Source organism: Mauremys mutica, chromosome 3 (assembly GCF_020497125.1).
Source record: "Mauremys mutica isolate MM-2020 ecotype Southern chromosome 3, ASM2049712v1, whole genome shotgun sequence".
Taxonomy (NCBI): Eukaryota; Metazoa; Chordata; order Testudines; family Geoemydidae; genus Mauremys; species Mauremys mutica.
The window spans coordinates 19899394-19926701 of NC_059074.1; the positions used below are offsets into that span (position 1 = coordinate 19899394).

Below are 27308 nucleotides of genomic sequence, written 5' to 3' on the forward strand. Positions count from 1 at the left end.
AAATAACATAAAAAAACAAAAGCAATCCCCCGACCCCAAAAATCTGTGCTTAATTTGAAGCGCACTAAGGGAATATTGAAGGCCAAGTCAAGACATAGTTTTTCATGTAGAGCTTGAGTAATTTGAGGAAAATAGGAGGCTTTCTCTTCACTTTCACTGCTCTTGGCCAGGATACCTAGGAATGGACTGTTATACTCACATATAAGGAGGAGAGACCCGGGGGAGGGAGGAGGAGGGAAATGACAACTTTAAAGCTGATGTGAAGAGGAGGAAAAATTAACTGTGCCCTTATTTGCTCTTTATGATGTATAAAGAACGCTTGAAAGGGAGTTTTAAGACTTTTTTTCCCTTTAGCTTTAAAACAAAAGGAACAGCAAGTCTTGTATGGAGAACTTTCTGGAAGACAAGAGGTCTATACTTGGTCCTGCCTCAGCAAGGGGCTGGACTACATGACATCTCAAGTTCCCTTCCAGACCTACATTTATATGAATCTATGATCAACTGACTGTTTTAACAGAGGTCTTTCTTCCAAACTATTTGATGGGTGTTACAGTTGAATGAGTGTAACCAAAACAAGATAGATAATTTTTAGACAGTCACTTTCCTTCTTGGTCACATTTAATTTTCTTGGTTCTATGATATCAAGTCTACCAGCTGTCCTGTCACTCACAAAGTCATCTATGAAAAATGGATTAGACAAGACCTGAATTTCTACTGTAAAATATCCAAAGAAGGCAAAAAGAAAAAAAAATGAGACTTTCAGGCCTTATTTAAATGTCATTATAAAAATACTCAACACCAATTTTTCCCCTCTGCAGATCACCTATAATTAGCAACCATTACTCATATAGCAACAACTGGCTTTAGAAATCCAGAAAACACTATAAATAAGAGTAGTTTCTTGTGGCTAACTTATGTCCTGGGAGGAAAGTCTGTGGCTAATCCAACAGGCTAACAGTTGTAAATATTTCCATCTTCCTGCATGTTTTACAAGGCACATTAAAAAAACCACAACCCTATGATGCCCCATTTTTCCATCAGAGCCCATTTGTCTAGAAACCCAATATTAGGCCACACAAATGTCAGGAGACTTCTTTCAATAAAAGGGATTTTAACCAAACTCAGACACCCAATTTAAAACAAGAAGCCCATGTCAAACTCACGGTATGCTGTTGCTGAATCTCTCTCCTTCTGGTCTGGGCTGAGAAACATGGTGAGAGCAGAATACGGTACTTGGAATAACTACATAAAGAAAGAATACCACACAGGAAAGCATTACAGGGTAGCATACTCAGTTCCTCTGATAGCCTGGAACAATGTGTAATTGGGCACAGGAATTTTCTCCCTTACTCAGACTATAAGATCTCTGGAGCAGGGACCGTCTTTTTGTTCTGTGTTTATCCAACATCTAGCACAATCGGGTCCTGGTCCCTGACTAGGGCTCCAAGGTGCTACGGTCACATAAATAATGTACCCAGTACACATGCCTCCGCTTTGTGCTCCTTCAACTTCCTCCTTAAAAACCACTCTCCTTTCAGGATGCCAAAAACCCTTAGGGATTGTCTTCACTAGGAAAAAAGCCTTGTTCTTAACTAACATGAGGTAAAATCCTAGTGAACACAAAGAACGCACCTTTTTTCCTAGTGAAGACACTGCCTAAGGCTATGTCTTCACAGCCAAGAAAGTCTCTTGTTTGTTTTACAGCAAGATAATTACTGTGTGCTAGTTATCCCAAAGTAATCCTAGTGGCCAAAAGGCTCTGTAGTTTTTTCTATGATGTAGCTAGGTTAGGTCAGCATTATAACCACACCACTCATGGCCACAGGTACCAACTTTCCTTGGCGCCGGCGGGTGCTCGCCCCTGGCCCGCCCCCGCCTCTTCTCCGAGCACACCACGTTCCTCCTCCTCCCTCTCCCTCCCACCACTTGCCGCGCTAAACAGCTGCTTCACAGTACAAGTGCTGGGAGGGAGGGTGAAGAAGCAGGACTTGGCAGCACCCCAAGGGGAGGAGGTGGAGGCAGAGCGGAGGCGGAGGTGAGCTTGGGTCCAGGAGGCGGGGCTGGGAGCTGCTGGTGGGTGCAGAGCATCCACCAATTTTTCCCCGTTTGTGCTCCAGCCACAGAGCACCCACGGAGTCGGCGCCTATGTTCATGGCTGGCCTCGTGCAGCTACACTGTGGTAAACGCTACAGAGTTTTGTTACCACTAGCATTTCCTAACAGGAGAGAGTTAGTTATCTTGCTGTAAAACACATACCTTTTTGGCAGTAAAGATATAGTGTAAATTCTCACCTCGAAGTTTTAAACTAAAACAAAAATCACTTCCAAAATTTTGAAACAACACATATGCTAAATATTCCAGCTCTAGCCTTTACTCTTGTCCCTAGGCATCCTATTCTCTGTTGCCTATTTAGATGGCAAACCCTTCGAGACAGTGACCTTGCCTATATATTTATCAGAAGCATCTAATAAGCTTCCAGTGCTACGTAAATAAATACACACCACTGCCCTCTTTATAAGATAAGTAAGTAATGATGTTCCTATTTTATTAAAGGGAAAACAGAGGCACAGAGATTAAACCAGTTGCCCAGATTCACAGAGCTGGTCTTTGGCAAAGCTGGAAAGAGAAACCAGACCTCTTGACTCCCAATCTTGTGCTTTAAACCAACAGGAGTAGCCTTTGTCCCGTTATGTCAGGGGTCAGCAACCTATGGCACGCGTGCCAAACACGGCACGCAAGCCGATTTTGAGTGGCACGCTGCTGCGGTCCCGGTCCCCGGCCCCACTCAGCCCCCCCACACCCACCCCACCGCTGTCCCCTGCGGGGGCAGGAGGCAGAAGCTTGGTCCTGCAGCAGCCAAGCTTCCCCCCTCCCCTGCTTCTTCCCCTAGTGTGGTGCTTTCCTGCCCCTTCCCCTCTCCTTCTCTGCACCGAACAGCTGATGGCCCTAGCGAGGGGGAGGGGGAAGAATGGCAGCGTGCACGCCGTAGAGGAGGCACAGAGAGGTAGGAATGGGGCCTTGGGGAAGGGGGTGGAACAGGGCACATCCCTTCCAGCCCCGTGCCATGAGCCGCTCAGGACAGGGGGCTGGGAGCACCCTTATGGGCCGAGCACCCCAGCCCTCTGCCCTGACCCCCCCCACACACGCAGCATTCTGCCCTGCACCCCATCAGCCCTCTGCCCTGACCCCTGAACCCCCCACACCCAGCCTTCTGCCCTACACCCCTTCACCCCCCTGTCCTGACCCCTGAACCGCCCCCCCCACCCGGTCTGGGGTCCCGGCCGCAGGCCCTGCTCATCCCACTTCCAGCCTAGGTGAACAGAACCCCAGGCTGGCAGCGAACTGAGCAGGCTGGCGGCGTAAGAGCAGCATTTTAATTTAATTTTAAATGAAGCTTCTTAAACATTTTGAAAACCTTGTTTACTTTACATACAATAGTTTAGTTATATAATATAGACTTATAGAAAGAGACCTTCTAAAAACGTTAAAATGTATTACTGGCACGTGAAACCTTACATTAGCGTGAATAAATGAAGACTCGGCACATCACTTCTGAAAGGTTGCCGACCCCTGCTTTATTTGATAAAACAGGAGAGAACGTATCTGGGAAGGACACATGCTAACCTATTCACGCAAAGTGCATACTCGCCTCTGTTACATGTGGCAAATGTTGATGTTTTCTTACTGAGCTGTAACTAAAACCTTCTTTCTGACTAGCTCTGATGCCTTACGTTCAGTACAAACAGGCTTTAAAGCTGAAATCACATAGCATTTTATAAGGGCGGAGTAGATCTTTTCCTTCAAAAGACAGGGCATAAAATTCTTCCTCATTTAAACTAACTGTGGGTTTCTTAATGACAATCTATCATCATAGAAAATAACAAAGGAATTGAGCTAATACTCCAACCAAAAACTGAAATATAGCAGACCCTTAAACTTCAAGCGATCTGCATGAATGACAAAAGTCCAAGTCACTCAGGAGTTCAAGTATTTTGGTGGCCTGCAGCCACACTACTTTAAACTGTGATGTAGATGAGATTTAACCAGTTAAGCAAGGTCAGGCCAGGTTGATATTTGGACAGAGAGCTCTCAGTGCTTTTCCAGCTTTTTAAATCTGCAGATTACTTTGTAATAGAGATACACACATGCCCTCTCCTGTGCACGTGTCCTCTCACAACCTGGGTCTTGTTTTGCATATCACCTGGACTTGGCTTACCACAGACTCTGCTCTGGGAAAGCCCCACATGCTGTAGAAAGTGGTACTGATGCCGCCACCGGTGGAGTTCCTCTGACGGGGGAGGGATAGCTCAGTGGTTTGAGCATTGGCCTGCTAAACCCAGGATTGTGAGTTCAATCCTTGAGGGGGCCATTTAGGGGACTGGGGTAAAAATCTGTCTGGGGATTGGTCCTGCTTTGAGCAGGAGGTTGGACTAGATGACCTTCTGAGGTCCCTTCCAACCCTAATCTTCTATGATTCTATGAGGGCTTGTCTACACAAGTTACTGTGCTGAAAGCCAGGGTGTGAATCTACAGCACATCAGCCTACCATACAGCAATGTCCTATCTGGGTGCTGCTATAGCACAGTGAAAATCCTGGAGCGTGGCTTAGTTATGAATGCACTACTCCAGGACTTTCACTGGGCTGCATCAGCATCCATGCAGTGCTCTGTAGATTCCCACTCTGGCTTGCAGTGTAGTAACTTGCTGTGTAGCCAAGCTCTGAATCAGAAGCATGCCAGCAGGTTGTTAGGTGCATGAACTTTCAAAGCTACAATATTTTGTATGAGATGTAAACCCAAGCATCCCTAACAGATCCGACAGCACTTTTTAAAGGAGAGTCATTAAGTCCAGTGTGCTGGCAAAAATCCAACTGGAAAACTACATTGGACCTACCTGACTTCCCCTGAAAATTGAGTTGTATATGATTCTTCACTTCCTGTCCTAAACTGCTGCATAGTGTTGCTCTGTGTTGCTGAACAGATACCATATTTCACCTTACTAGTAGCTGCAATTCAGTGATGGGTGAAGTGAACCCCATATGTGCATGCAGGGGTAGTCAATTATTTTTTTGTCAAGGTCCAAATTTCTTGGTCAAGGTATAGTAAAGGTCCAGACTCCAGAGAAAATAATAAAAAAAAATAAGGATAATCAGGGCTTAAATTCTCACAGAGTATTTCCCAGAGCCCCCCACCACCCCCAACATGCTTTAAAAACTCCAGGGGGGGTTGAAATATACAGCTCCAGCTGAATTTAAGCCCTGACAATAATTATAACAATAACTAAATAAGAAGATTTTGGGGTCCGTTCAAAAGCGTCTGGTGGTCCGGATTAGGCCCGCGGTGCACTTATTGATTACCCCGGTATGCAGTCTGTCAGAAAAGTGCTTTGGAATCCACGGAAATGAAAGATGATACATAAATTACATATTGCCGCTAGCCTGGTGTAAGGCCCCTTCATGTTAAAATCAATGTGGAGAAGTCAAGCCTCCCCATCCAGGGATATCCAAGAACGACTATTAGTAACTATTTCACAACTGAGGGCCTGATTCTCCATTGCCTTCCAAAAGCAGTAAGCGACTTAGATACCTAAATCCCATTTTTAAAAGTAGTTTCGGCACTTAGAGTTCTAAGTCTCACTGAAAGTCAGTGCGCAAACTGGGTGCAAAAAAAACCCCCAACCCACTAAACCAGAAGGCACATAAAGCAAAGCGAGAAAATGAAAGCATTTTATTGCGGAGAATGTTGTAAATCTACTTACTGTGGTCAATGCTTGGAAAAGACAATAGAAAGTCAGGTACCACACAACTCTTCCCGCTACAAAAGGAGGCAAGTACCACATGAAGAAATAGGACACAATCGTGAAGGGCGTACACCCCAACATCCTACAATGAAGGACAAGTTCATGTCACCTTTATTAGAAAGCATCTTGGTGGGTTGACAAAAAAAGAAATTAATTTTCCCAGCACCTACTTAGGCAGTAACTTAATTTTGTGCCAGTCTTTCAAAATGCTTTAGATGCACTATTTGATACAGATTATATATAATACTATTCAGTCCATTAATGCATAATCAGCACAATTCAATACATAACAATATTAAATCATACTCCCCCCAAATACACCCCAGAGTTAAATTAAAGTTAAATAGTTAGTTAAAGGAAAAGAGCAAAGGTTAGTTATAATTAATGATGTATTTACAATTAATAGGGAAAAAAACCCTGCATCTGCTATTATGGTATAACCACGAGGTCCAGGGCCACCTGGGAGGGGAGCAAGTGGGGCAATTTGCCCTGGGCCCCACAGGGGCCCCGTGAGCCCTGACCCAGCGGCGGTCTGGGTCTTCGGCAGCATTTCGGTGGCGGAGGGCCCTTCAGTGCTGCCGATGACGCGGAGCGACTGAAGGGCCCCCTGCCGCCGAAATGCCGCCGAAGACCTGGGCTGCCGCCGAGTGAGTACAAACACCGCTTTGCCCCAGGCCCCCTGAATCCTCTGGGCGGCCCTGACAAGCTAAATAGTTAGTCCCACCACACACCCCGAAACCTTTACTGAAAAGCACCAGTGAGAACCAAGCCACATGGTCACATGTTATAACATGCTTCACCACTTGCCAATACAAGCCTCTTTATTATCAAGGGTCTTTTTTTCCCCCGCTGGCACCTCCAACTCTCCTCTCAGCTTAGCCTTTTCACTGCTGACCTGACATTTCAGTGTGATAGGTGCAGTGGTGAGCTGCAGCCGGTTCGCACTGGATCGCGCGAACCGGTTGTTAAATTTAGAAGCCCCCTTTAGAACCGGTTGTTCCCCGTGGGACAAACTGGTTCTAAAAGGGCATTTAAATTTAACAAGCGCTCCCTCCCTGCTGCCCGGCCCCAGCTCACCTCAGCTCTGCCTCCACCTCCTGCCATGAACGCTCCTCCTTGCTTCTCCTCCCCCACGGCTTCCCGCGAATCAGCTGTTCGCGCGGGAAGCCTAGGAGGGCTGAGAAGCAAGCAGGCTTCCCCGGCCCAGGAAGACGACGCTGAGGTAGGAAACTAGGGGGGTCCGTGTGCCCCGGCCGGTCCCCGGCCGCGGCCCGTCCCCGCCTCCCCAGCCACGACCCTCCCTGGCCACCCGGCTCCAGCTCCACGTCCCCGACCACCCCGCCACCCGGCCGCGCCCCCCCCTCCCCACGTCCCCGCTCGACCCTCCCCGGCCATGGCTGCGTCCCACACACACACACACCCCCGCGTTCCCGGCCGCAACCCTGCCCGGACACCCGGCCCCGCCCCCACCCCTGTCGCCGGGTCCCCGCCCGGCCCCGACCCTCCCCGGCCCCGCAACGACCCCCCCCCCCCCGCATTCCCGGCCGCAACCCTGCCCGGCCACCCGGCCCCGCTCCCACCCCTGTCCCTGGGTCCCCGCCCGTCCCCGACCCCCCCCGACCCTCCCCGACCGCGGCCCCCCCACCCCAGTCCCCGGGTCCCCGCCCGACCCTCCCCAGCCGCGGCAAGGCCCCGCGTCCCCCCCCGTCCCCGGCCGCGACCCTCCCCTCCCCCCCCGAACCTTCCCCCCGGCCACCTGTCTCCGGCCACACCCCCCCCCCGGCCCTGCCGTGCCCCCACCTACCGGGATGCCCGGCTCTGGACACGGCCCCCCACCTCCGGCCCGGCCTGGCCCCGTGGCTCCAGCCGCCCCTGCTGTTTTGCCAGGGGGCCGGGCTACGGCAGCGCGGGTCTGGGTGTGGCGGCGGCCCCGGCTGCCCGGCTCCAGCTCTGGCCGCAGCCCTCCCTGGCTCCACCCGGCCAGCCACCTGGCTCAGGCCGCCGGGCTCCCGCCACATCCTCCGGCTCCAGCCGCGTGACTCCTGTCCCGGCCCAGCCACGTCCAGGCAGCGCGGTAAGGGGGCAGGGAGGGGGTGTTGGGGAGAGAGGGTAGGGGAGTTTGGGGGTGGGGGGTCAGAGGGCAGGGAACAGGGGGATTGAATGGGGGCCAGGATCCTGGGGGGGCAGTCAGAAAGGATCAGGGGTTGGATGGGGCGGTGGGAGGCAGTCAGGGGCAAGGGTTCCAGGGGCAGTCAGGGGACAGAGAGAACGGGGGGTTGGATGAGGCAGGGGTCCTGGGGGTCCATCAGGAATGAGAGGAGGGGTTGGATGGGGCGGCGGAGGGTACTCAGGGTACAGGGAAGGGGGGTGGATGGGGCAAGGGTCCCTGGGGGGGGCATCAAGGAACGCAGGGGGTTGGTTGGGGCAGGAGTCCGCGGTGGGGGGGGCATGATTCCTCCTGGGGTGAGGAGGGAACCGGTTGTTATGATTTTGGCAGCTCATCACTGGATAGGTGATAGGTGTGGGGCAGCCATGCATCACATTGTAGAACTGCCTAGGACCTATGTTTGTCCATCCCTGTGAAATACGATTGTAGGGCCAAGCCTGCTCCCTTTTAAGTCAGTGGCAAAACTCCCAATGACTCCAACAGCAGCAGGATCAGCCCCCGAGTGAGTAAGGATGGTTTTAAGAAAAATATCATGGAAACTTGAATTCAAGTATAGCCACTAGGCAGCAATATGCCAAGTTAATATAAGGCTATCAGACAAACAACACTATGTTCAAATTTCATTGTATCAAGTGCAATTCATTCCCCACAGCATGACCTGCAGCAGCAGTGTTCTCCAGTATTCTTGCAAAGCAGACATTAAACAATGTAATTAGATGACCAAGGTCAGAATAAAAATTCAAACAAAAGAGAAAACAGATTAATCCCTTCACAACAGGCCTATTCTCACTGTTTTCTCCTATTGATGTTAGGGGTCAGCTGATTATTTTGCCATGGTGTATTGAAAAAGTGGACTACAAAAGAATAATGTAGGTAAACAGTTCAGCAAAACAATGGCTCTTCCACACTGCTCTATGGGATGAAAGGCAACAAGGGAGCTGAATGTGTAGAGTAGCAAGGAAAGTAGCCAGGTTCTGGTACTCTCTGCCTTTCCTGGTTTCTAGGTCACAGCTCAGCCCGCTCATACTGGGTCAGCTCTTGAAGCTGTAAATGAGGATGTGATGGAAGCATCCCAAGGCAATTAGGTTCGGGAAACTCACCCTCCCTGTCCCCAAAATGGTTCTTACAGCAAACTTTTGTGCTACTTCACAAAAATAACTGTCTTTCTGGTTTTTCCCCTTCCCCATTCACTTCAATATTCATGCTTAAAGTCAGGCATGTGATTCAATGCCTTGCTGAATCACAAGACTATCTGTGACAGGTTTCAGAGTAGCAGCCGTGTTAATCTGTATCCGTAAAAAGAACAGGAGTACTTGTGGCACCTTAGAGAATAACAAATTTATTTGAGCATAAATGTTCATGGGCTACAGCCCACTTCATCATTCCTGAAACCTGTTACTATACAAGGCACTGCATTTAGCTGTATGGAGTGGAAATCCATCAACTTCATGAAAAAACTCATACTGTATGTGTGTGTGTGTGTCTCTCTCTCTATATATATATAGAATCACAGAATATCAGGGTTGGAAGGGACCTCAGGAGGTCATCTAGTCCAACCCCCTGTTCAAAGCAGGACCAATTCCCAACTAAATCATCCCAGCCAGGGCTTTGTCAAGCCTGACCTTAAAAACCTATAAGGAAGGAGATTCCACCACCTCCCTAGGTAACCCATTCCAGTGTTTCACCACTCTCTGAGTGAAAAAGTTTTTCCTAATATCCAACCTAAATCTCCCCCACTGCAACTTGAGACCATTACTCCTTGTTCTGTCATCGGGTACCACTGAGAACAGTCTAGATCCATCCTCTTTGGAACCTCCTTTCAGGTAGTTGAAAGCAGCTATCAAATCCCCTCTCATTCTTCTCTTCTGCAGACTAAACAATCCCAGTTCCTTCAGCCTCTCCTCATAAGTCATGTGCTCCAGACTCCTAATCATTTTTGTTGCCCTCCGCTGGACTCTCTCCAATTTATCCACATCCTTCTTGTAGTGTGGGGCCCAAAACTGGACACAGTACTCCAGATGAGGCCTCACCAATGTCAAATAGAGGGGAATGATCACATCCCTCGATCTGCTGGCAATGCCCCTACTTATACAGCCCAAAATGCCATTAGCCTTCTTGGCAACAAGGGCACACTTTGACTCATATCCAGCTTCTCATCCACTGTAACCCCTAGGTCCTTTTCTGCAGAACTGCTTCCTAGCCATTCGGTCCCTAGTCTGTAACAGTGAATGGGATTCTTCCATCCTAAGTGCAGGACTCTGCACTTGTCCTTGTTGAACCTCATCAGGTTTCTTTTGGCCCAGTCCTCTAATTTGTCTAGGTCCCTCTGTATCCTATCCCTACCCTCCAGCATATCTACCACTCCTCCCAGTTTAGTGTCATCTGCAAACTTGCTGAGAGTGCAGTCCACACCATCCTCCAGATCATTAATGAAGTTATTGAACAAAACCGGCCCCAGGACCAACCCTTGGGGCATTCCACTTGAAACCGGCTGCCAACTAGATATGGAGCCATTGATCACTACCCGTCGAGCTCGATGATCTAGCCCAGGGGTCCCCAACCTTTTTAGGTCCAGGGACCGGTTTCGTTTGCCGGACCCTCCGCAGGCATGCCTGCGGGAGGTCCAGCTGAGCCGCGGGACGAGCGCTCCCTCCGCAGTCGTGCCTGCGGGAGGTCCGCTGCTCCCGGGGCTCAGCTGGAGCTTCCGCAGGCACGCCTGCGGAAGCTCCACTGGGTCGGTTCGCGGCCCGGTTTCTAAGAGGCCGCGGACCGGTACCGGGCCGCGGACCGGGGGTTGGGGACCCCTGATCTAGCCAGCTTTCTATCCACCTTATAGTCCAATCATCCAGCCCATACTTCTTTACCTTGATAGCAAGAATACTGTGGGAGACCGTATCAAAAGCTTTGCTAAAGTCAAGGAATAACACATCCACTGCTTTCCCCTCATCCACAGACCCAGTTATCTCCTCATAGAAGGCAATTAGGTTAGTCAGGTATGACTTGCCCTTGGTGAATCCATGCTGACTGTTCCCGATCACTTTCCTCTCCTCTAAGTGCTTCAGAATTGATTCCTTGAGGACCTGCTCCATGATTTTTCCTGGGACTGAGGTGAGGCTGACTGGCCTGTAGTTCCCCGGATCCTTCTTCTTCCCTTTTTTAAAGATGGGCACTACAGTAGCCTTTTTCCAGTCATCCGGGACCTCCCCCGTTCGCCATGAGTTTTCAAAGATAATGGCCAATGGCTCTGCAATCACATCCGCCAACTCCTTTAGCACCCTCGGATGCAGAGCATCCGGCCCCATGGACTTGTACTCGTCCAGTTTTTCTAAATAGTCCCAGACCACTTCTTTCTCCACAGAGGGCTGGTCACCTTCTCCCCATACTGTGCTGCCCAGTGCAGCAGTCTGGGAGCTGACCTTGTTTGTGAAGACAGAGGCAAAAAATTCATTGAGTACATTAGCTTTTTCCCCCATCTTCTGTCACTAGGTTGCCTCCCTCATTCAGCAAGGGGCCCACACTTTCCTTGACTTTCTTCTTGTTGTTAACATAGCTGAAGAAACCCTTCTTGTTACTCTTAACATCTCTTACTAGCTGCAACTCCAAGTGTGATTTGGCCTTCCTGATTTCACTCCTGCATGCCTGAGCAAAATTTTTATACTCCTCCCTGGTCATTTGTCCAATCTTCCATTTCTTGTAAGCTTCTTTTTTGCGTTTAAGATCAACAAGGATTTCACTGTTAAGCCAAGCTGGTCGCCTGCCATATTTACTATTCTTCCTACACATCAGGATGTTTTTTTTTCCTGCAACCTCAATAAGGATTCTTTATATATATATATATACTCTTTTTATATGTTCCATTCCATGCATCCGATGAAGTGGGCTGTAGTCCATGAAAGCTTATGCTCAAATAAATTTAGACCTAAGGTGCCACAACTACTCCTGTTCTTTTTACGGATACAGACTAACACAGCTGCTACTCTGAAACCTGTCACTATGCAAGGCACTGCATGTAGCTGTATGCAGTGGAAATCCCTCAACTTCATGAAAAAACTCGTACTGTATATATATATATATATATATATATATATATATATATATATATATACACATATATATATATATATACACACACACACACACTCTTCTTATATGTTCCATTCTAGGCATCCAATGAAGTGGGCTGTCGCCCACGAAAGCTTATGCTCAAATAAATTTGCTAGTTTCTAAGGTGCCACAAGTACTCCTGTTCTTTTTAAGACTATCTGTGGTTCCTCCTGCAAGGAAACTAATGTGTAACATTTTGTGTTAGTATCCTTTATCCCAGCACCTGCTCATTCCTTTGAAACATCACACTACGTAAAAAGGAGACTACCAACATTTTGATGGCTTGTTACTGGATTAAGTAAAACCTTAACCTTTTTTAAATTAAAAAATCTACTCCTCCTTTATTAAATACACCTGTCAGATGGGGCAAGGAGTGAAGTCTGCATAATTACCTAGTTCACTTTAAAAATTTAAATGGCTGTAATAATTTCACTCTACAAATATTAATCAAGTCAAACCCCAAGAAAAGGTGTTTTAAGCTAATTAGAAATACAATACCAAGTCTTCAATTGGTGTAAACGGGCAGTGCTGTATACTATAGGGTTAAAGAGTTTTCCGTGATAATACAACATTTAAAAAAAATTCCTCCAGAAAAACAATGGCTGTTTGATAAGCGTATTTTAAAGGCCTGATTAGATAAGTGAAGTTAAGTGCAAGTTGTACAGTACGGAGTTTAATGCAAGGGGCTGATAAGTCTATGTGATGCTAGGCTGAGAGTCATTCTAACACTATTCTTTGTCCTAAACAGACAGTATTTACAGGATAAAACAGAACTGAGAAATGAGTCTGAAAACAGCTAATACCACTGGGTTATTATAAAATGCACCCTATCTCATCATGATCTTCTTCTAGCTTCATTTTTTTCATACAGTGAGTTTAGTGCTCGTGAATGAACAAAGTATTTTGATTTTTCAATTCAAAACAATTTTTCATTTGAAATTTTACTTCAACTTTATTTTAAAAAGGTAAAAAATAATTCCTTCAAACATAAGAACATAACAACGGCCCTACTGAGTCAGACCAAAGGTCCATCTAGCCCAGTATCCTGTCTTCCGACAGTGGCCAGTGCCAGGTGCCCCAGAGGGAATGAACAGAACAGGTGATCATCAAGTGATCCATCTCCTGTTGCTCATTCCCAGCTTCTGGCAAACAGAGGTTAGGGACACCATTCCTGCTAAACTAAATGTTTTATTCAACCTGAAACTTTTTCAGTTCACTAAAAATTTAATTTTTTTCTTTTGGGTCTACTTGGATTTCTTTTTTGTTTATTTGTTTTTAATTTTCCCATTGGCCAACAAATGGGGGGGGGAAGAGAATCAGTTATTTGCACAGGTCTAGTCACTAACTCAAATACTCTGACAGTAGCTTCTTTGAATCGAGGAGACTGAAATCAGCGACAAAGGCAAAAGACTCCAGAGTCCATAAGCCACCCTGTTTCTTTTTGTTTTTAAAGGGAAAAAAAATCCACAACACACCATGGGAGAGTTTGGGTCCTCTAACATGCATCATTCTTTTCTAGTTTACGCTCCCACCTTTCACCCTCCTTCCCCCACTGGTAATACCGGTATTTATATTTCTGTTCAATACTAGGGTATACCTCCCAGGGGCAGCTCTAGACATTTCGCCTCCCCAAGCACGGCATCATGCTGCGGGGGGGCGCTCTGCCGCTCGCCAGTCCCGCGGCTCCGGTGGACCTCCCGCAGGCTCCACCGAAGCCGCGGGACCAACGGCCCCTCCGCAGGCACGCCTGCGGGAGGTCCACCAGAGCCGCCTGCCACCCTCCCGGCGACCGGCAGAGCGCCCCCCGCGGCTTGCCACCCCAAGCACACGCTTGGCGTGCTGGGGCCTGGAGCCGCCCCTGATACCTCCCCCGTCCTTATACCACATGAAAAGTGTACATGATACTTGCTTTTCATTGTTACATATAGATTTAGTAAAGGTCAAAATAAAGCAAGAGCTGTCTAAGGGCTTTCGTGTGCTTCAGAGGAGAGTAATAGAAGCAGGACCGGAGCCCCTGAACATGCTGGAGCTGCAGCTACACCACACTTAGCTGCTTGAGGAGGGAGTATGAAAAGGGGGAATGAAGTTCTGTGAACTACAACAATGCTGGCAGATCCAAACTCTTCCAGCAGTTGGTTCCTTGTTAAAAATCATGACCTTTTTCACCCTCCAATTAAATGTTTTAATTAGGGGGGCTGATAGTGAAGGCGTAAAGAAAGAGTACCGAGAGGTGTGGGGAAACGGCCGGTGGGACTGGCTTGTGTTGAGCTGGGATGAATGCTGACAGGGGAAGATCCTGCACTGCCCGTGATGAGAACGGAACTGACCACTAGGGCAGTGCAAGCAGCTCAGCAAGGTGGCCTGAGACATACCCTGTTCGGTCCATAGGCCTACCATGTTAGAGCTGGTGATCTCCAGCCAAGCCTGCATGCAAGGAGTGGGAACCCACTGAGATGGGTGCAGCGCTGGAGTGAGGGCTCAAACAAGTATCTAACGAATGGCTAGTCTTCCAACAGTTTGGATGCATCTGAACCAGAAGTAGAAAATAAGCCCCTTTTGATGCAGAATCCAACTCAGAATCAAAACCACAAAGGGGTTTGGTCAGATCTGGAGGTTCAGATCCTCTCCCACCCAAATTCAACAGGATTTTGGATTTCGGCCCATCTCTAAACAATTGAGTGGTTTCTTCAGGGAGCTTCCAAGAAAGCCCCTTGTTGTAATTTTATGGATGTGCAGCTGAAAACAGGAGACAGACAGGAGTGGGGTTTTTTACATATTCATTCTATCCATACTCATTTGCGAAAGGCAAGAGCACAAAAAAAAAAGGTTTAATTCAATGAAGCCATTCTAAGATTAAAGGAAAGAGAAAAAACAAACAAGAAACAGAACAAAATATTTTCTGCTTACCAAGGCATAAGCCGGCCAATTTTTGTCCATTTACTTTTGCTAATAAAAAAGCCAGCAACAGGATCAGTAACTGCACCCCAGGCTTTGCCAATGAACAGCACCAAAGAGGCATGAAACGGAGTAATCTGAAAGTATAGACACAGTGCTCTAAACAAGATCCATCATTCAATGAAACAACATAGAGCAACTTTCCAGAAAGAATCTCAGTGTTTTATGTAAAGTGTAGTGATAGTTCACTTAAAACACATCAACTACTATTAAAAATTATGAATAAATAGCCCTCCACCATCATTGAGTCTTGGGACACAACAAACTAGACACTGAAATACAGGCACTACGCAAGAGAGAATGTGTGACACGGGGGAAAGGCCAGGAGAGAAAGATCATAGGTGAATTTAATGCTGGGAAGAGGTGTCAGCCAGACAACACTGGAAACCGAAGTCTGTGGTTTAATCATAAAACCAGGTACAGCAGAAGTAGAGGCAAGGTAAGCTTCTCCCACAAGACCCCATTTCTGAATTTCTGCTCCTGAGCTGGAGCAGACAAGAGTATAGTTCATTTCCCATGCCCATTTAGTCCTTAGTATCTCTACTGAGATTACCTATAAGAGTGCCAACTGGTGCTAATTGTGAAAGTAGTTTTGACATGATGGGCTTATTTCTACAAAGAACTGAACTGTGACTACTAGAGTTAATATTCCAAAATAATACTGTTTCTTCTGAATGTTTATTCTGTATTTTCTGTACAACATTTCTGTATGCAACTTTTTTCCAACTAAACCTGAGTAAGATTAATTTGGATGACTTGGAACTCATCTAGTTTGTTTGTTTGTTTCTTAATAACAGTTGCAGTTAGGGTCACAAGTGAATAATGTAAACTGTTACCTTTAAATCCAGTATATGCCAAAGAGCAACAGAAGAGAGCACATTGGTCAAATGAAGCACATTTTAAAGTTTTCCCACATTAAAAAAAAAATCAAATGGAAAAAAAGAAATCTACCAAGCAAGTGTGTATTTTTCAGATTATGATTAATTATGTGGGATGTAGTCATCCCTACATATATCTGTACTGAGAGCAAGAATTCACATATAAACAACAGAGTCATGGGGGGTGGAAGAGAGCAGGGGGCACGTAAGGTGGGATCTGCTGTAGTTACCCGGGCATTGCCTTGCCACCAAGCTAAGTGACTAGAGAGTCATTTCAACATGCATATCATCGGTTTTGCTCAAGCCACATCACTTTAAAAAACAAAACCTTTTTTGAGACTGGAACTGCATAACGAGACTGCCTATGAAATCTTCTGCTCTTCAGTGTTTCAATAGGAAGAGAAGAGCAAAGACAGACAAAGTGAGGATAAGGTTTGAAACGTCAAGGATATACAGCATGATTTGTTAAAAGCAGACACTGCACACATTTGGAGTGCATATCTGATACAAAATGTATCCCAAGCTATGTTAGAGTTAAATCATAGCGATTGAAAAGTTTAATATTAAATAAGAGCTGGTTAAAATTTTCCATCCAAACTTTTTTCCAACAACAAAAAATGGTCTTTATTCTTAAACAAATTTATGCAAATACTTGGGTTTTCCCCCTTTGGAAAAACTGAAAAATGTTCCCCCCAACTTTAAAAAAAATTCATTTCTTTTGAATTTTTTCCACCAAAAATATTTACTATTTTCCATCCAGCTCCACTAGATAACAGCAGGAGGAGGGATTTAAGAGGCATGGATGAGGGATAAAAGGTATAACCTTCCACTGAAATTAGAAATGAAATAGTCAATGAGCCAAAGAGATACAGATACAGGTGCTCAGATACTATGGTGATGGGGGGCACACAGACAGCTTCAGATGAGAAGGTTCATGCACTGGCATTGCTCAGATAACACAAAGGGATAGCAAGGACATGGATTCTGGACTAGCTCATACAGCGGGAAGGGAAAATTGGAGAGATTATAAACTTTCTAGCATGGGATCTACCTCTGTATACATGTTTGCACAGTGCTTACCATGACCAGGGCCCTAAATGCAATGATACAAATATTAAAATACAATAGGGCCAAATTCACACCTGCTTATAAGAGCGTGCAATTCATAGCTCCTTACAGCAATTCTGAATTTGGTCCAAGGTTTCTAGGTGGGGTGGGGTTATATACATACCTAGATAGGTTATGAGGGTAAATTAGATGGATGGAATTCTAATGGTAAAATTGAAGGCTGCAGAGGGTTAACTCTGAATGTTAATTTCTTGGGAAATGGCTCAGATTGAACATAAAAGATTTCGTATAGTGGGCTTCATAATCCCACAGGAACAGCACAGCCAGGATTTGGAAGAGAATGGATCAATCTTCTCTGTGGGGAGGAATTCCACATAATCCCTGAAAAATGAGGGATTTGATCTCTAAAAAGTTGAGGAGAGGGGGAAAAAGTGGAGCTCAGACCTTTGCTGGAGAAACTGTGGATCAAATGGCTCCTTCATGTTTATTTAGTGGGACTGACAAACAATTAAACTAATAGGGAACAGCTAATCAAGCACCATTACCATCCAATCTCCATACTATTACATTTATCAAGCATAATTACTAAATAAGTTTTGTCACTAAGCTCAAAAGAGTTTCAACAGGGGCTGAACAATTAAAACCAACAACAGAATATAGTTTAAAAGGTATATTAGTTGAATTATCTTAATATTAGATACAGGCAAATTAAGTAGGTGATGACATCATAATTGAACAAAGTTGGAGCCAGAAAGCACTTTGCACATTACTTACGTGTGCTATATCTAACAGGTAGATCTGTAGAAAAAAAGCAGTGGCACTTGTTGCAACTTGGTTTGGAGCACCTCCTATTGCATAGCATAATTTGCTGCAAACTGAGAGTCTGTCTTCCTGTCTGAGCTGAAAAAGAACAAGAGCAGACAAGTTAAGAGAAAATGCAAAACATTAAGAGTAAACGTTTCACAGGTTTATGGTTAAACTCATATTCAGGCACTTATTTAAGTGGTCTGAAGTTCAGCATTTTCATAGATGCTGAACATCCAGAGACCCCACTGACTTCAATGCTCAGCACCATTGAGAATCAGGCTACTGGTTCCTTACTTGAACACTGTGATTCAGCTTTCGTGCCTGTTCCAAGTTACCAGAACTGGAGTCCAGGTACACTGACTTCCCGCGAGCTAATTCTGAAAAGCGCACTTCTTACAGGCCGCAAGTGGGCATGGACCATTCAAGTGCAGTGAGTCCATGAACACATGATAAGAAGCAATCAGGCAGACTTTCTAGAGTACTGAGACCATCTATAGGGCAGCTCCTGGGTCTTGGCTGACTTGCCGAGGATCGGTGTTATCTCTGCCCAAGAATGAATTATTCAGATGGCAAAATGTTGAGTAATTATTGGATATCAATTTTTTTTGCTTATATATGTATCTATTCTTTCAGACCACAAAAATAAATAAATAGTCTCATATTATTCTACTTAGACAATATTCAGAGAAGAGGGATGGTCTTTCAGTTAAGGCTCTGTACACAGACTCAGAAAGTCTGGGTCCAGTTTTTGAATTACAGGATGGTTGCAGGACTCTGAGCCCCCTTACTTCTTCCAGGGGCTACCTGACTTCTGTCTTGTGACCCCCTTGCTTCTCACAACCATTTAAATTAAAAAGTAGGCTGTTTGACATTCAGGGTCCCTCCAACTGTTTTCTCCATACCGTGAGCACTGTTTGGGGCCAATTCCTCACCCTGCCACAGAATTCCAGTGTGACCTTGGGCAAGTCACTTAACTTCTCTATGCCTTAGTTACTCCATCAGTTAAAAAAAAGAGGCAGAATGGGTAGAGTTCTGAAAAGAATCTAAGTGACTTCAGAGACTAAGTCCCATTGCTTTTCAGTAGGAGTTATGCTCCTAAATCACTTATGCACTTCTGAAAATTTTACCTGGAGATACTTGTCCATCAAGCACCTTGAGATGTATGGATGAAACATGCTAAGCAAAAAATATACCTATTAGACTGAAAGTAACTGGCAGAAAAATCAAGGAACACAATAAGTTGTTGTACCCTATTATGAAAAATAATAATTCAGAGACAAAGTGTGAGGAGTCTAACAGATGAAAGATAACGTGTTTTCATAGGGGAAAATGCCACATTATTGGCAAATGATTCTAAAGGCTCTAATTTACTGTATTTGTGTTAGCTGAAAACATAGGTGGGAAATATCCACACGCTAATCTCAGTACAGAGTGCCAGTCACCATGGGGGCCACACACTAAGATCCTGACTAAAACTATTTCTGAGAATTCTAACTGTTAAATTCAATCCCTCTTTAAAAAAACTGTTGATCCTTTTCAAGTTCCTTCCAATAGCAATGCTAATCCTAGGTCTGCCTTGGTTGTGGCCAAATATCTGGATTGAATGCACATAACCTCATGCTTCCACTGCAGTCAGATTAAGATAATAAAATGATAAGGCTCCAATAAAATGCTTTATTATTCTGATATGTATTACCTATTTCCAAAAGCATTTTTAATGTATCGGGTTTTTTTATTATTAGGTGATAGTGTACTTACTGATAAAGAACTAATAGACAACAGAATCTTTCAAGATCTGGCCCTGCTCCTTTGAACTATTCTATATAAATAGGTGTAAACAAGTGTATTAGTTTTATGAAAGTCCTTTGTTTCTGAGTGATGTCTATACAGATGAAGAGCAAGATCTCCATGTACAAATCACAGCTACTTGTCTAACTACATCTCTGACTTCTCTGGGTCTCTGAGTACAAATCACATCTTGGGCCTCAACCTATCATCTCTCTCGGAGTGGAATTACACGATTCTTCCACTCTCCGACCATGCCCTGAGCAGCAGTCCCTAGGTGCTAACCAGGATTACCTCAGCAGGGGATCCTGTTAGGTATAAGGTTCCTACCTCCTCTCCTCTCCCAACACAGAGAGCATTAGCGTCCGGGTGGCATAATCTGTTCCCTTAAAAGACAGTTCCTTTCCCTCTGCTTCAGAAAGACTGTCCTTTAAAAGCTGCTCAATCTTTTTCATCACCCCTCTGCCCAGAGATAAAGTCATTTTTTATTGTTTATAGCCCTCTGAACAGTCGGCTCGCAGCACGAGCAAAACATTTGTGTTAATCTGGGCTGGAGCCTGTAATTTCCCACTAAGTATTTCTTGGGAGGCTGTTTGTCAGGATCCATTGTGTTGCTTTCCTACATGTTTTTCCAACAGTCCCCTATTCAGCTAGACCAATGCATTAATTCACTTATATTGAGTTATTAGACTTTCCCGTACAGTAACTTCACCTCACTGCCTAGGTGACATACTGTATTCAAAATTATTATATAGCAGTTCCAGTCCATCATAGTTAATATTTAAGAACTAGAAATCAGAATAGTTATATTAAATTGTGAAATAATCAGCAATAAATAAAAAAAAATTAAACTTACAGACTTGAGCAGCTCTCATTTCTCCAGTCAGCTTCACGGCTAGAAAGTTAAGGATCTCAATACTTTTACATTTTTGATTAAGAAGTCTCATTGAAATTCTACTCACCTTCTAGATACTGCTAGGCTGCTTGGGTAGCATACTTACAGATCACCTTCAAGCAAAGTTAACATTTTTGTCTCAGCAGCAGTTAATGAAGGCTTTCACCTGTGACTAATTTTGTTTATAGCTATGTATGCCATTGCTTGAATAAAATGAGCAGCTGGAATCTGATTATATTCAGTACAATATCACTCACTTATAGGGAGTTTTGCACGTTTGAAGCTCTGCTCAAACAATTATCATCTATCCTTGCAAGTAATAAGCCACATGACAGATGAGGAAACAGAGGCAGAGAAGTTAAATGACTTGCCAAAGATTCAGTAGAGATTAGAACCAGGTTTTTTGACTCCTGTGCTCATTCAACTAGACTATGTTGCCTCTCGTAGCCTTAGAAAGGGGCAATGGTGTTTGAGGCAGTGAATCTAGTGGTGAAAGTAAATGGCTGGGAATTCCTAAATTCTAATCATTGCTCTAATGCACTCTGTGCCTTACTTTCCCCATCTGTACAGTGAGGATACTACTTCCTCCACAAGAGACTTCTTGTTTTAAGAGTGTTGTACGTTAGGGGGAAAAAAGAGTTCGGAGCAGCATGCTGAGATGAACACTTTTGAAAGTCTCATACTCGGGGTGCAAATCCCCCTCTTTATGCTTAATTTTCACTAGAGATTTAATTGGCCTCTGACACTAGAACATACAGTTGTGCATTACTACATGCTTAAACATTGCAAAGGTTTGAAACTGTAAGCCCACATTGAACAGCCCAAGAGATTTACAATGGGACAAAGGATGGTCTTTTGGGTAGGGCTCTGTCAGGCTTCTTCGGTGGCCTTGGGCAAAGTACTTAATCTTTGAGCCTCAGTACTCTCATCTGTAAAATGGGAACAATAACACTTCCTTTCTCTCACCCTATGTGTCTTATCTATTTCACAGAGGCAGGGACTGTGTCTTACTATAGGTTTGTACAAATGCCTCGCACAATGGGTTCCAGATCTTGGTTGGTGCCTCTAGATGTTATTGTGATACAAACACATTGTTTTTATAAAGGATGAAGTGTATTAGACATTTTCTTGTAGAAAGGCTTAGAGTGGTAGGTCTTTACAGGACAGAAAGCTGGATTATTTTTAATATTGCCTTTTAAATATAAGGATAAACTGCAAGATTCCACCCTTGATTGCCCATTTGAAATTTTTTCAACATGCACTTTCACCCTTTCTTCCATACTAGCTGTATGCAGAGAAGGAGCTCCCTGCAAAAATGCACCAGGCCACTGCATTATCCTCCTTTAAACTCACCTAGGATGAGCCACTTGTGAAATACTTGACAGTGAATAGGTAGCTGGGGTGCTGTGACCACTGCTTATTACACTATTGATAACTGTCTCACTGTTATCTTATGCCCCACCCCTATCTATTATATCCACCTATTGACTCATCTTAAACTTAGATTGCAAGATGTAACAAGCTGGGACCAAGTTTCAGTTATTTGTTGTATGGTGCCTAACACAGTGACCCACTGGTCTCCAGGAATTAAGTGCTATGCTTGTCTCTGTTTTCTTTTGTCAGCATTTTAAACTGCGCTCCACCTCAGAGGCATTCAGTCTCAATTTCTCCTTGTATTTGTTTTGCCAGACTGGGCTGTGACATTAGTGGTAGGCTCTGATGAATTGCACCCAAAGAGGTTTCTAATTACTCTGGCATTGCTGAACACAAATCATTTATTGCAAGAGAATCCAATTTCCCCTCACCATCACTGAGCCTGCTCACACCCAAGGCACAAATCAACATGATAAGGGGGTGCAAAGCCTGCATTCCAGGTCTATATGAGATTCTTTTACAAAGCACATGATTTTAAATCAACATTACTTTCATCCTTCCTTCCCTTTCTTACCTTCTGTTTGTGAATGCCACCCACTCATTGCTTATCTCAAAAATTATACTCTGGGCTCTTCGGAAGAGGGACACTTTCTGTGTGTTTGTGCACTGCTTAGCATGATAGGGCTCTAATTCAATATGGAACCTTTAGGCACAGCTGTAATAAAGGTAACCATAATAGCTCTTAAACCCTTTTTTTTTTTAAACAGGAGAATTAGCCATTCCGTGAGTTCATTTTTCACTCATGCTTTTTTGGATTGAAACGAAGTCTGGCTAGCTTTGAGAGATTCTTTAAGTTGTATTTGAACAAAGTTATTTAAGTCTCAAGTTGCTTCTACAGATTGTTTCAGAAGCAGGGTGAAGGGAGAGAAAGCTCCAGCCTGAATATTTATTTTTTAAAATGGGAGTGGGGGGAAGAGGAGGAGGGCAAGAAAGATTGAGCTTCTTTCCTTATTATCTTCAGATCCACTTTGAAACCTTGCACTTACTACGGTACAGTTAAAAACTGTACAAAATACAATAATGAAACAATCACACATATCTCAGGAAAGGCAGGCAAATTCAAATGGGAAATAAGGAGTAAATTTTTAATAGTGAGAATAATTAACTATTGGAACAATTTGGGTCATTTCTCCATAACTGACAATTGTTATATGAAGATATATTTTAGAAAAAAAATCCTACACTCTAGGAAGTACTTTAGGGAAGTTTCTATGGCCTGCGTTTATACAGCAGGTCAGACTAAATTATCGCAATGGTCCTTTCTGGCCATGAGATCTATGAATCTAAGGTAAAGCAAGAAGTTTTAACACAGAAAATGAGCAATTCCACTTCTGAAGTAGAATGGTGGATTTTTTTTAATTTAAGTAAGTTTGAAAGTCTCTCTAATATATAATAGTGTCTTTAATCTGAATAACTACATCTAATTTTCTTGGGAATTTTACTTCCTTCACAAATGTGAACTGAAACTGAATAGAATATTAGTAATAAGTGTTTGTGGGTACAGAAGACAACTAGCAAAAGCAATCCTGTGCAACTGGAAGAAGATATTTCAGTAGCTGGATGGACTGTGGCTGGGTGTACACACATTTTGTCACAAGCTCTTCTTTATCAAGCAGGTCCAGAACAAAACCAATAGTGGTTTAAGAGGAATGGGAAGGGATAGCAGCAGCTGAGACTTTCAGATAGTTTAAGTTGAGGTTTATCTGATTCAACACATGATGAGAAACTTTCCCAGTATTATGCTTCACCCCAACCCTGTCTCTCAACACGAGTTTAACTCTGCCGATGAATTTGCAGAAATTAAAGGGATGCCTTCTTCCATTTTGATTTTTTCCCTTTTAAAAAGTTGGTTTTTTTCAGTCTGGATATGGCATATTACAAAGCTGTATATGGTGTTACCTATCAGATTCCAGTTTATAATGTATTACTAGGTAAATATTTAAGATGACATTTTAACACTGCTATCTTTTGTGTAGCAAGGTTGATATTTCAGCTTTAACTGCATTTCCCAATTTGTGTGCTTAATTTCTCACACCGGTATGGAACAATAGTCCCATTTTTAAACTGAACGCACATGCTCATATCTATATAGACAAATGCACACAAGCTGCAATTTAAACGGAAATATTCATCTTCTTTTATAGCTGGAAAACTGCATTCTAGGAAGATACAAATACTTCCTGGAGTACTGTTAGATCTCTCAACACACACTTCTCCAATCATATGCTACAAACAACGTAGTAAAGGGTTCCCCCCAAAATGCCACCCTTCAGTCTGTGACTCTTGCTCTGTTGCAGGGGGAACATGATCACAAAGAAGATGGATGAAAAATTACTCCATTTCCCCCCCTAATTAATACCAAGGAATGAGACACACTGGACATTTTGCTCCTGAAAAAAAGATATCCTGAGTCTAGCACAACATTAAGGGATAAGGGTGAAGAATTGCTATGGAAACACTTTGAAAATATCTGAAGAAGAGCTCTGTGTAGCTTAAAAGCTTGCCTTTTCACCAACAGAAGTTGGTCCACTAAAAGATATTACCTCATTCACCTTGTCTCTCTCATATCCTGGGACCAACACTACTACAACACTGCAAACAGTGAAAATATCTAGCACTTGGGGAAATATGATCTATGCTAAGAAGAATACATATCTAATCTATCTATCTATCTATACCGTGTTCTCTCAAATCCCAGTGGATAAAATATCTCTGCCATAGAAACCACTCCAATTCTGCCTTCTGTTTGGTGACAAAGTTCTCAAAGAGGCATCTAACGTTTCTGATTCCCCCGAGGAGGTGCTACCTCAGAAGCAGCTACACAAGACGTTTATTCTTGGAGGGGCAGGAATTTAGGAAAAGTAATACAATTACACGGAGGGGGGTGAAGTCACCGTTCATTGAGGAGCTGATGAGTTTCGTTCACATTGCACAGGGTGGGAGTCCAGCCAAGAGGAGGATCCCTAGAACCCACTCAAGCAGCTCAGCCAGCCAGTGCCTGTCGCGGGACCAGCCGCCCGCTGGCCGGAGCGCATGGATGTTTCTAGGACACTGGAATTCAGATTCTCAGGGAGGTCCCTGGCGGACTCGTCCAGATGCCGGCGGGGGGAAGGGCCTAGAGCAAAGGAGGTCCGAGCACTGCACGCCCCGCAGCCCCGAGGGGCGACGCTGGGGACCCGACGGGCAGTCGCAGCCGCTCACCTCTTCTGCTGAGCGCCGGAGCGCTTGTTCCCGCGGCGGCTCCTCCGGGAGAAGGGCGGCCTTGGGCGCTGCTTTCCCGGGCCCGTCCCCCTGCTGCGGGGTGTCCCCTCCAGCACCAGCCATGCCCCAGCACCGCCGCCCCCCACGCAGTCCGCCGCGGGGCTTTTCAGCACCTGCCAGCCCGGGGGGCGGGGCCGGGCCGAGCTCGTAGCTGCTCGGGGCCCCTCCGCAGCCATCGGAGGCGCGGGAGAAGCAGCGAAGGGCCGCAGCTCCCTGGGGAGCCTCGGGGGTTGCTGCTCTTGCTCCGCCACTGGCTGGGGAGCGAGACTCCCTGCAGGGTCGCTGCACTCCGAGCCCCCCTGCTAGCATGCTCCGGGCGCGGGAAGGAGGAGCTGCGGCAGCCCCGCTGCAAAGGGATCCAGCCACCCCCCTCCCGTTAGCCGCTGAGGCAGAGCTGGGAGGGCGGCTCCACCTGCCTGACATGCACAGAGTCGGCCTGCATCGCTTAGCACGGATCAGGGCGGTGAGCAGCACACTTTGTTTGGACACCTTCCCCAGCAGAGCTGCAAACCCTGAGCCACGGGGAGAAGGCGCGGAGTTGTTCTTCGCCATTGGGAAAGAAAAAGAAATAAATTCTCTCCAAACAACTTGCAAAATAAGAAGCCCGACTTTATTTTACCGGAGCGAGGCAAGATCCTTGCAAGAGTCGTCACAACGCGGGATAAATTGCACAGCGCGCCGGGCTGTACAACGTCAGCATTTCCTATACAGTCCCCTGGGCCGGGCCGCAGATCCGAAATGCTAACGCCCTTCCCAATTCCTGCGCTGTCCACAAACGCCAAAGTTAGGGTTGCACAACCCTGCATTTCATCTCGTCCGTATTTGTTTAAGCGGAAGTTTTAGAATCGTCCCACGTGAAAGACCCTTTTCCGAGAGGAGGTGCCCTTGCCTCGTCTCTGTAGCTGAGCCACAGACCCGGCCGAACCCCGTGGTAAATTTCTCTTGAACTAAGGATTGGAGAATAAGGCGGCACAGTTCCATCCCCCCCCCCCCAACGTAGTTTAAATTAATTTAGTTTCAAATATTAACTAGAGCTTATTCTAAATATTTATGATACTTGGGCTTCAGGAGGCCGCCTGCACAGTTATATTCTTGTTTTAAAACTCTCGGGATCATATTACCAAAATAATTTAAGAGCCAGATCCGACCCATATTCACTCACAAAGTAGGTATAAGAAAAAACGCCCGCAATGTGTGCCTTTATAAATAACCAACCCACCCAACGGCACCATTATTAATTACAAGGTGGCCTTCTCTAACACAGCAGATGTCTGTCGGCACACCTGTTTTCGAGCAATTGGACAATCAAAAATAGTCACCGAAGGCTGAAACTTGGCATGGGTGTTTTAGGGCCATGTCAACGCTATTACGCCCAGGGGGAGGGTGCTTTTCGAGTTACTTATTTTGTTTCTGTACAACAAATTCTCTATAACCAAATTTTGCTTCCCTAGGGGCAAAGGAATAATATTTCTGCTTTAGGCATGAAACTAAATGTACTGATTAGCAAAGCTTTGCAGTGGTTCCTCCAACCGGAGCCTTAGAGTGGATTAGTTAGTTTGAAAGAACTTCAGGTTGCAGATGCAGAGTAAGACTTTTTCACCCCTTCTTTTTTAGAATTAATAAATAGGGACTTTTTTCTGGGGGGAATATTCATAAACCAATCCACATGTGCAGCACCTGCTGGCCAGACTGATTTTTAACAGCTCAACTACTGTAATTATTTAACTGGATTCAGTCTAAACAGTGGCTCCCTGGCTTCAGAACAGTCATAGCAAACTAAGCAATAATTTTTGATATTCAACACTTCTGCAACCTATATTGCCAAACAGGGCCAGCTCCAGGCCCCAGCACGCCAAGCGTGTGCTTGGGGTGGCATGCGGTGGGGGGCGCTCTGCCGGTCGCTGGCAGGCAGCTCCGGTGGACCTCCCGCAGGAGCTCCACCGGAGCCACGGGACCAGCGGACCCTCCGCAGGCACATCTGCAGGAGGTCCACCGGAGCCGCGGGACCAGCAACCGGCAGAGCGTCCCCCGCAGCGTGCTGCCGTGCTTGGGGCAGCAAAATTGCTAGAGCTGCCCCTGTTGCCAAAAATGTTTGTAGCAGCAAATTTTCATAATCTAAAGAACTAGGCTTTTCAAAGAATTACCTAGACAGGCC

The 27308-nt window shown here is 45.3% G+C and overlaps 1 protein-coding gene across 1 annotated transcript in view; it reads right to left on the reverse strand.

Annotated features, from left to right (window-relative positions):
• Positions 1-25216, reverse strand: part of MFSD2B (major facilitator superfamily domain containing 2B) — a 61401-nt gene extending 36185 nt beyond the window's left edge. Inside the window, exons 1-5 of the mRNA XM_045010997.1 lie at positions 25094-25216; positions 17746-17871; positions 14978-15102; positions 5758-5881; positions 1164-1242 (exon numbers count right to left, since the gene is read on the reverse strand). Coding sequence (XP_044866932.1) covers positions 1164-1242; positions 5758-5881; positions 14978-15102; positions 17746-17871; positions 25094-25216 — 577 coding nt within the window. The remainder of the gene's footprint in view (positions 1-1163; positions 1243-5757; positions 5882-14977; positions 15103-17745; positions 17872-25093) is intronic.
• Positions 25217-27308: the final 2092 nt, after the last annotated feature.